This window comes from Spermophilus citellus (assembly GCF_964194105.1).
Source record: "Spermophilus citellus genome assembly, chromosome: 14".
Classification (NCBI taxonomy): Eukaryota; Metazoa; Chordata; class Mammalia; order Rodentia; family Sciuridae; genus Spermophilus; species Spermophilus citellus.
In genome coordinates, this window is record NC_138194.1 from 1,380,933 (window position 1) to 1,391,561 (window position 10,629).

At 56.2% G+C, this 10,629-nt stretch overlaps 1 protein-coding gene across 1 annotated transcript; it reads right to left on the reverse strand.

Annotated features, from left to right (window-relative positions):
• Window positions 1-1,078: 1,078 nt before the first annotated feature.
• Window positions 1,079-10,112, reverse strand: LOC308633134 (1-acylglycerol-3-phosphate O-acyltransferase PNPLA3-like). The gene is made up of 6 exons (XM_081265681.1): window positions 9,357-10,112; window positions 6,169-6,380; window positions 5,053-5,128; window positions 4,194-4,254; window positions 2,430-2,633; window positions 1,079-1,378 (listed from the first exon to the last, which is right to left on the reverse strand). Exons 3-6 carry the CDS (start codon window positions 5,095-5,097, stop codon window positions 1,254-1,256), a joined length of 435 nt encoding a protein of 144 aa, XP_081121807.1. The 5' UTR covers window positions 5,098-5,128; window positions 6,169-6,380; window positions 9,357-10,112; the 3' UTR covers window positions 1,079-1,253.
• Between the last annotated feature and the right edge of the window lie 517 nt (window positions 10,113-10,629).

Below are 10,629 nucleotides of genomic sequence, written 5' to 3' on the forward strand. Positions count from 1 at the left end.
CACTTTATAAAACAGCTTTGGTGAGAGACAATCCACTGCCACACCATCCAGTGGGTGTGGTACCACCTCAGAGTTGTGCAAAAGCCCCGTCCACTTTAGAACCTCGCCACCGCCCTGAACAGAAGCCCCGTCTGTCCCTCTCGGGCCCTCCCAACCAGGACCTGTCTTCTGTCCTGTGGCCTCCTGCTCCTGGCCTTCTGGGACGGGCTTCTTTCTCTTCCTTCTTCCTCCTGTTGTCCGGCTCTGCCCACATTGCAGCCTGGGTCCACCCTGTTCCTTCTTTATGGCTGCAGACTGTTCCACTGCACACATGTGCTGTTGACCCTCTCATCAGTCGCTGTGTGTTTGGGTCACTGCTGCTGCACTTTGGTGCTGTGAAGAGCACGGCTGAGGCCTCCATGTTCCCATCTGCCTGTGGAGGTGAACTTCCCTCTTTCCAGGCAGCCTTTTCTCAACAAACTCCCCAGTTGGGCTCCGGGTGGTGCTTTGGGGCTGCTTCTGCTGATTGGCAGGTCCCAGAGCCGTGCTCCCCGGCCAGCCCTGCCCGCAGCAGCCCTGCTCCCAGGACGGGACTGCGCAGCCTGGACGGCCTTGATTGTCCATACGTCCCCCAGGCGCACCGTGTGCACCAGGGAAGCAGACGCCTCCTGCCCCTGACCACAGGCCTGGAACGTCACGGGGGCTGTCCAAGGCCGACCTGGGCCTGGGCCCCAGAACCGACTCCTGCAGCACAGCACCGAGACCTGCACCCGGGACCCTGGCCCGCTCTGGGCCCTGCCTGACGACTCTTGCTCTCCTCCTCCTCCCTTTTCTCTTTCCAACTTGTGTTTTGTTTATTTATTTGGTGGAGAGGGGCAGGAACGGAGCACAGGAGGGGCCCAAACAAACAGCAGGACTGCTGGCCACACTCTGTTCATTTCTTGAGCACCACTAAATAAATGAACAGGCCTAAGGGCAAGATACAATACCAGGCCCCGCCAGGTCCACCAGCCAGCTCCGAGACCTCAGCTGTGACCCAGCGTCTCCAGGCCTCAGTTTCCCCATGAGGTCACAAGCTGCTGAGCCTGATGCTACGAGAGGCCGCAGCCAGCTGCGGGAGTCTCGGGGTCTGTGAGTTGGTGGTGACTTGCCCCGGCCCCCGGGACAGCAGGGCAACTCTGGGCACCGCATGCAGGCTGTGAGCCGGGCTGGGCCGGGGCCTTCACCTGTCCCCTCATTTAACCCTCACAGGAGACGAGAGGCAGCCGGGAAGCTCACCTGTGCAGGAGGGCGACGGCCGACTCCACGGGCAGCATGACGAAGGACATGACCCGCACAGGCAGGAGGCTGAACAGCCTGCTCTGGTAGCCAAGCCTGTGGCTCATGGCTCCCGCCAGTCCTGGGGGAGACAAGGAGAGATCTGGCTTCACCAAGAGAAGAGGTGGCCACTCACCCAGGCGGAGCTCGGTGGGCAGTGCCCTCAGCCTGGAGCCCAGGAGCGTCAGGCTGGCCGTGGGGCGGGCTCTACCAGGTGGCTCCTTCAGAGCAGGAGCCACGGAAGATCAATGGGGAGGGCAGCCCTTGCGGAGGTGGTGGGGGGCAGGCATCCCCGTGGCAGGTGACACAAGATGGAATCAACAGGGGGGTCTGGAGTTGCCAAGGCAGCTGGGTCTCCGGCTCCGAGGGCACCAGTATCGTGAAGCCCAGGAACTGCATCTGCTCTGGGTGGCCCCAAATGCAGCCTCAGAAGCTGGCCTGTGGCCTCCTCCACCTGACCGGCCTGCTCAGGCTGCCACCACAACTGCTGTGGGACGGCGGCTCACAGTTCGGAGGCCGGGAGGCCCACGTCCAGGGCTCCAGCAGAATCCTGGTGTCTGGGTGTGTGGCCAGGGCCCTCCTGCCCAGAAGGCACCTCCTTCATAGGAGCACTCATCCGCTCATGAGGACCCTGCTCACTACCTGTTCACCCCCAAGCCCTCACCCCTCATGCCACAACCTGGGGAGGGGAGAGGACTTCAACCTGTGATTCGAGGGGACAAAACCCTCAGACCCCAACACTGTCCCTTCAGCACCGATGACACAGAGGTCTAACTTGAGGGAAACCAGGAGAGGATCTGGAGGAAGGAACCAGGGGCGGGGGACAGGCAGGGAGCAGGGACCCGAAAGGCATTCTGAAGGACTGTGCCCCGTCCCAGGGACCTGGCCCCGGCTCCACCAACACCAGCCTAGCTGGGCCGGGGGACACTCAGGAAGCTGAGCCGAGGGCCCGGCAACCAGGACTGGGCTCAGCTGGGGTCCATCTTCCTCCTGGTCATGACCCCGTGGGAGGAAGGGAGGCTCTGCGTGCAGCTGGGTGCTGGTCTCACTCTGCCCTGTGGCCCCCACAACGCGGGAGAGAAGCACTTTTGCTCTCGGGTTCACCTTCCGACCACCCCCAGACGAACCCCCACCTGCGGCCAGCCTGGGTGACAAGGTGTCCAGGATGTACTCATCCCAAGGCAGGGTGCTGAGGCGCTCCATCAGCTCCTCCCCCTCCGCCAGCCCCAGGATCAGGGACAGCTGCTGCCTCTGGTCCTCCCAGCAGGGCAAGATGGCCTCTGGCTCCTCCTCCTCTGAGGACAAACTTGGGCATAGCTCGGGCCGGTCACAGATGCCTAGGAGAGCAGAGAAGGCCTGAGAGGAGGTGGGCAGCAGGGACTACCCAGCACAGCGCTACCAGGGGGCCAGCGGGGACCTCAGGCCCAGGATCAGCTAGGTGCCAGGGAGGAAGGAGCTTTCGTGTGGACAGATGTGACTGGCTCCTGCCTTGGTGGCTTGCCAACCCCCGCTTTACACCTGGATTCTTAAGGTTGAAAGACAAGGATTATAGCTCATTTCTAATCGCAATCCCATGGGTGGAGCCTGCACCGTCAGGCTTTGAGCTAAACCCTGCCCGTCAGGCTCCAGGGCAGCCCACCACTTTCCTGACTCCATCTTCCTGCCAAGGAATCAGAAGCAGAGAGGTCAAGAGATTTGTCCAAAGTCACACAGCTAATGCATGGCAGAGCCAGGGTTGGCTTGGAAAGACAGCAGGAGGCAAGGTAGTATCATGCCCCTGTGCATGCCCTTCCCTGGGCCTGGACCTGGCCCCTGACCCCAACGAGTGGCCTCTGCCCTTAGAGGACTAAACTGCTGGGCTGGGCAGGTCACAGGCAGTGTCAGTGTCTTTGGGCTTGCGGTCAGGTCAGAAGGCCCAAGGTGCCACTGGTCAAGGTGTGCGCACAGGGACATCTCTATCACGCCCACGCCCCACTCTGAAGTCTGCACCATGGAATTGGGGCCCTAGAACACGCTCCCGGCTTCCAGCCAACCCGGGCCCTCCCAAGGGCCCCGAGCAGCAAGCAGACCCCATCTCCCCTGCCCCAGAGTGGAAGCTGAGCCAGGACTTCATCCTGGATCTGCCCCTTCCCGACTCTCCCGTCGGTCATTCCCAGGTCCTTCTCCCTCGCCTGCCCCTGGCAGCCCAGCCTGCAGGCCTCGGGCCCACTGCAGCCTCTGAGACCCAGCTCTCCTGTTCAGAGGAGGTCTCAGGGGGCCACAGCCTCTGGCAGTCCTACTTGCAGATCCCTCCTGCGTGACCCTGGAGCAGGGCTCCCAACAGCACATGGCCATCTGCTCACTTCTCCCTGAGCCCAGCAGAGGCCACATTTTTTTTAAAGAGAGGAGAGAGAGAGAGAGAGAGAGAGAGAGAGAGAGAGAGAGAGAGAAAGAGAGAGAGAGAGAGGGAGAATTTTTGATATTTATTTTTTAGTTCTTGGCGGACACAACATCTTTGTTGGTACGTGGTGCTGAGGATCGAACCCGGGCCGCACGCATGCCAGGCGAGCGCGCTACCGCTTGAGCCACATCCCCAGCCCCGCAGAGGCCACATTTGCTCACAGCAGTGTCCCTAGCACATAGCCCAGCACTGACCTTCTGCGTAGATAAATACACCAAGGTCCTCATATTGTCTCCTTGGCCTCAGCTGAAGGATAATCCAAAGCCTCAACCCTCAACTGACTCTTAGCATTAAAGACAAACAGTTCTGAACCGTGTAATAACGGTTCCACCCTAATACAGACGCGTGCGGCTTAACAACAAGGACACATTCTGGGCATCATGACATCAGGCAATCCCATCACCATGTGAACATCCTGCTACCCACAGGCTGAGATGGCCACAAAGCCCACACGTACCATTCTCTTCCAAGAACCTGCAGGCGTCCAAATACCCCCGAAGGCATATCTCTCTCATCATCTGCAAGGAAGCCAGCAAGTGTGGGGGGCGCTGAGCACCGCTTATTCAAACGTCATCTCAAAGCCAAACCAACATCCCCCCAGAACCTTCCAGGCTGAGCTGCTTAGCCTGTACCCAGATACAGGTCTTGGTGCTCCCAAGAGAGCCCTTCCTGCTGCCTTGGCCTGAATGTCACCTCTCCACAGAGACCTCGCTGCCAGGTGCTGTGTCTCTGGGCTCTGCTGGCTGTAGGACAAGCCTCCACCAACAAATTTCAGGGCCCGTCCTAGCTGTGACTGGGACAGCAGGACATGAGAGTCCATTGAGCTGCACAGCCTCCTGTCCGTGGAGCCCGGGTGCAGGTGAGTGCTGGTGAGCACACACCCTACACCCTTCCTTACTGTGTGAATGTGCAAGGATTCTAAGACCTCCACCAGGAGAGGGCACACCTGCTCACCTGGGGGGACTCAGTCAGAACCAGGGTGGTAAAAAAAAGTAAAAAAATCCTGGGCTGCGTGTCAGCAAGGCCCTGGGTTCCACCCAGCGCTGCAAAAAGAAGGAAGAGAAATCCTAATGCCTGAGCCACAGCCCCCACTACTTGGAGCACTTGGCCCTGTCCATGTGGATGTCCATGTGGCCTGGGGATGCCCATGGTCAGGGTGGCCATCACCAAACTCGTGAGACAAGCAGCTTTTCCTGGAGCTGTTCTTGTTTGCTTGAGCGAGAGACAATCCCATCAGGGAGGCAGAGAAGTGTTGGAGGCCGTGTATAAATTATGGGTTTGTTGAGCCACTAAAGCAGAGAAGCAGCTCCCCTAACCTTATGGACAGGAAGCACAGGGAAGGTCCCTGCTCCGGCCAGCATGCCTGTGCTCAATCTCCTTATGCTTTAATTACTGAAATGTAAGAATAGGGAGAAAAGGTGATAAATGTCATGTAACTTTAAGAAATGTTAAAGCTAAAGCTCATTTTCTTAATAATTTGGCTCAAAATAATTCCAAAGCCCATACAATGAGGTGAATATTGATGAAAAGATTGAGACTAAATTCAGTGTTTTGAAAGCTACTGTCATAAATATCAGTAAGCAGCTTTCTACCCTCAAATTTGAACAAAAGCTTAAATGCCAGGCTGACTCTAAGTGTGTCTGTGTTACTACAGCCAAATATCACACTTCCCAATGGGATTGGGGAAAGGTTAAAAATCATCTGAGGGGCATTGGGCATAGCCATGATAATAGCTGGAACCTACGGAGTCACATGATCACACCCAGGGTATGCAGAAAAGCAAGATCAGGCGCACAGACCCTGCGTTTCTAGCTGAACAATACTTCATAAATTAAACGGCTGTAACCCTGGAAATATGTTAAACACTCTACCTGGTTTATTGTTGGGATAATATGTGTGCTACGAATTCTTTCTTGTGTCGTGATAATAGGTTGCCGTATCCTTAGGTCCAAGATCCAAGAACCCCAAGTAACTGACCATCGTTTGAATTTAAAAAGCAGGGGAAAGATGTCACAGGCCACACAGGAACTATGGGTCTGTTCAAGCCGTTAAGACAGAGAAGCTGCTTCTCTGGGAACGACTGGTGAAACCTCCCCCATTCGAGAGAGCCCAGATCATGCTGGTGCCATCTGAGCTCACAACCTGAGGGTCAAAGAGCCCCTGCCACACCGAGAAACAGGCACCTAAGCAAGACCCCTCCCACACTGAAACCTTACCCCTGATTTTGATGTACTTCCCCTTAAATAAAGAATGGGGCCTTTTAAATTTGCTCAGTTCCAGTTCCCATCAGGGCTGAAAGACCCATCAGGAGCCCACTTTTAAATCCAGTCTTTGGCTTTGTCTTATTTCTTACTGATTATTTCACACTTCTCGCTCTGCCAGGGTGCTGGCCACCCCATCACAGAGAAGACCGGCACCCGAGCACCACTCACCTTGAAGCCTGGGGGGAAGAAAATCGATCTGGCAGGAGGTGGAAGTTCCTCAGGCAGAGGTGGAAGCTGAAGTTGGTGACGTGCACGTGAAGGAAGTTTGTAGACTTGATTTTAGGGCAGATGTCAAACTCCCCGTAGAAGGGGCACACAGTGATGGTGGTCTTGACATCCGCAAGGGGTAGGTTGTCACTGAATGCGCCATCTATGTAACGCTTTTAAGGAAGGAGAAAGGGACTGAAGCCGTCTGCAGCTCCAGCTTGTGGGGAGCCATCCTCACACGAGACTGGGCGACTCCCGGTTTGGGTCTGAGGCGCTCTGGCTGTGTCGGAGCGTTCCCGGCCCTCTCCTGATGAGAGAACCCGTCCGTGTGGGGGTGTGACTGACCACTGACCCCGGGGGCCCAATCACTGACCCTGACCTTGGAGTGCGGTCCCCCCTCAACCTTCATTGGATGGAATTCTCCCCTGAATTTCTTGTTCCCCAATAAAAGGCTACTCCCCGGCGTGTTCACTCTCTCTCTCCTGCTATCCCTGAGTAATCCTTGCTGCCCTGCTGGGCGGCTAGAGGTGGGAACCAGAGAGGGGAGCCGTCTGGGACCTGGCCATAGAAATAAGGTAACTGAGTCTGTGTGTTTTATTTCAATCTCTGCTAGCTAACTTTTATGCCAAGAACCTCATTAATGAAACCATTGCGCTGGCCGCATGGTGGACCAGCTACCTTTACTGTGTCTTCAGGATGCTGGCGGGGAATTCTGGGAGCCACTGCAGGTGGACAGAGCAGGAGACGGGCTTCGAGAGCCACTCTTGCTCACTGGGCGCCTCTGTGTTCCTTGTAGGAAGGCCAGGCTCTACACTGGCTCTCGGGGTTGCTATATACTGTCGTAAGGGGGTGTTTGTACTGCATGATGGCACCTGGCAATGAGGCGGGTGGAGGGTGGGGTCCAGACCCTGTTGTGCTGGCCAAGGCTGGAGGGATCCCCACCGGTGTTTCCAAAGAACACATACAAAGGGGCCACATAAACTAGAGATGCTCTGTGCACTGGGGACACAGTGTGACATAAACCCTTATTGCCCATAGCTAAGCCAGGTAGGGAGGTTTTCCAACCATTTGAACAGCTGCATCAGTGTCTGGGATGATCCCCAGTCACAGCCACCACAGCAGAGCCACCAGGGCCCACAGAGGGAGGACTTTCCAGCCAGCCTTGGGAGCAGAGCTCAGCCCAAAACAGGTCCAGCGAAGCATGGAAGTGCTGGCCACACCTTGGCCAGCAACAGACTATCACCTGGAGTCCAAAACTGACCCGATGTGAGCCTGCAACTTGTTCACAATTGTAGTTATGTTTGTCCGGCCTTCTTTCCCTCTTTCTTTCCTTCCCTCCTTCCCTCCTTCCTTCCTTCCCTCTTTCCTTCCCTCCTTCCCTCCTTCCTCCCTCTCTCCTTCCCTCCCTCCCTCCTTCCCTCTCTCCTTCCTTCCCTCCCTCTCTCCTTCCTTCCCTCTCTCCTTCCTTCCCTCCTTCCCTCCTTCCTTCCCTCTTTCCTTCCCTCCTTCTGTCCCTCCTTCCTTCCATCCTTGAGCACAGGACTACTGAGCAGCCCCACACCCAGTGCAGCTGCACAGCTTAGTGGCAGATGGAACCGGGCATCGGGAGCCTCGTGGGCATGAAGGAGCACGGACCTAGCATGTGAACCTTTGGTGAAGGCTGTGGAGGGGCGACCATCTTTCCTTCAAGGACATTCCTCTGCTATGTGGAACCTCTCCAGGTGCTTAGCGCTCTGCCAGGGCAATGCTCTGGCTGACTCTCAGGAAAGTCTGTCCCTGTTTCTGGCAGGACTCCCCTGAGCATGCTGACTGGGTGGTCACTGTGTCCAGCTGATCTAATGATGGGACAATCTCTAGGTGTGGCCTCTGGCCCGGGGCAGAAGAACGATGACAATGATGATAAAGTAGCCCACCTTGGCCACGCCCCTGGCAGGCTCTGGTCTAAGCTGGACCTGCACTATTGACCTCAAGCTCTTCTCCATCTACCCTGATGCCGCGTGAAGAACCCCGTTTTGCAATGTCAGTCTCAGAGAGGTTCAGAAATATGTCCAAAGTGTCACAGCTATGCTGAGGGAGAGTGAGAACTTGATTCCAGGTGTCTGCCACACAGAGCTTGGAGTGACCACACTGTAGCCGGGGCCTCAGTTTTCTCATCTGTAAATCAGGATGGACATGTGTCTGGCACGGAACTCCTGAAGTGGGGGGATGAGCAGGGCTCTGGGGCACCACCTGGAAGCATGCCCCAAGGGGGCTCTGGGCTGCTTTTCCTACCAGGAGGAAAAGCCAGAAATGGGCACTGGGGAATCTGGGGTCACCACCACAGTGCCCCAGGGGCCCTCTGCTTAGTTCTGAGAAGATGAAATACATATTGAAGCCACTAACAGGACAAGGGGCCAACATCAGAATCCAAAATGTGCTTTGGTCACTCAATGGCCAGGTCCCCAATTGACCCTGTGGACACCTGTCCTGGGTACTGACCTGTGGGGACAAGAGTTGCCTTGCAGTGAATGAGACAAGCCCTGTGGTGGGGGACAGCAGAGCCCTGACACAGTGGCCATGCACCTCCCGCCTCAGGAGGGTTGATCCACCACCACCTCCAGCTCACTCTTCCTGAGGGGCTGGCAGGGTCTTATCATTCTGCTACTTCCTCATGAGTTTAAAAATGACCCTAAAAGGGAGCATTCCACAGCCCCAACTTTCTCCTGAGCTTCACAAAAGAGCAAACACAACAGAGCAGAGACGGGTGTCAGACCAGACGTACAGATTTTTGTTGCTGCTGCTAGAAAACACGACAGTTCTGCCTTCTCTGGAAAACAAAGCTCTTCCCTAGGAGCAGTAGATTCTTAAGCCTCTGACACCTTAACTAGGCCAGTGGGAACCTACCTGCGCTGCTCACGAGCGGGTTAAGTGAGCCTGCAGTGTACCTTACCCACAGCAAGGTCATTAATTACACATTGAGGAGGTTTTGCTGCCCAGTGCCTGGAAGCTGGTGCTGCTAAGGATTCTGTCTGCAAGACTGAGAGGCCCAGGGACCCGCATGGGGACGTGGTCCGGGGGCACCTGGGCCTCGAACCTTGTAGGTGGGAGCAGTGAGCATTTCAAAGGAGGTCTCCAGGTTGCAGCCCTCTCTGCCGCCCCCACACACTTACCACTCCTCGGAAGGTAGGAGGGATCAGGCCAGAGTAGAAGGGGATGAAGCAGGAACAGAGCAGGGCCTGCAGAGACAAGAGTGAGAGCCCGGCCTCTCCAGCCTTCTCCAAACATGGCGCCAACCTTGAATGCTCTCTGCAAGAGTAGGTGCCTTACTACACGGGGCATGAACAATTGGCCAACACAATTGTCCTGGGGCTTGACCTCCCGGACAGCCACACTGGGTCATCACTGGTGGGACACAGTAGTGGACTGGGTAGCTAGAACAGTGCTTCACAAATGCTGATGCACATGAGAGTCCCCAGGAAGCTGGTGGGACCACAGCTCTGTGCCCCCAGGTAGTTCTGCAGCAGGTCACAGGTAGGGCCAGAGATTCTGTAGTTCTGACAAGCTTCCAGGAGACCCTGGGGCTGCAGTGTGAGATGGAGGCCACACTGGTCAGGGGAGAGTGGGGGACAAGGATGGATACATGAAGGAACTGGCAGGTGCGGGTTGTTTAGATAAAGCTTCCAGAAGCAAAGTGAAACGGGAGGAACTTGCCTGCCAGGGTGCTGACTGTACATGCCAGGGGGTGCCTTTGTACTGCCCTGCCATTCCCTCAAGGAACTCTTAGGAAAGACATCAGCAAATGTCTCATGGCAAATATCTAGTCTATGCTAGACCCTGAGAGTGGAGACAAAGAAGCCACTCCCACCTTGGGGGGCTTGGCTTGAGAAGCCCGCCTCATTATAAAATCTGCAGAGAGCCAGCGGAGCTCTGGAACTGAGCCAGGAGAGGTCCCTAGACAGTGTGGCCATGCGGCCAGGGCAGACCAAATCACCCAGTGTGCACAGAATGTATGTCGCCCTGTGCAGGGCCCACGTCAGCCCTGGGTGTGGCTTTCTCACGTGAGGACACCCAGATAAGCAAAGCACTCATGTCCACCACTTCAGCTTTGGACTGGAAGTCTGACACCAGCACGTTCCTCCTGTCAGACACCCTGGTGAGCGATATGCCGATCTTGCCTGAGATGAGCTGGTGGACGTTGTCTGGGAGGTTCTCCTGCAGACCATCTCGGAGGTACTTGCCCATGTTGAAGGACGGGTGCAGGACACCAAGGTTCTGTCTCCTGGCCTTCCAGGTGAGGTCCATGATGACCTGCAGGACCCGGTCTGGGGACAGGAGACAAATGCATAGAAAAAGATTACCACCCTGGAGATAGAGACCTTTTGTCAAGACCAGAAGACTGTCTGCCACTCAGAAAGCATTCACAAAGAAGCTGCAACCCTACAC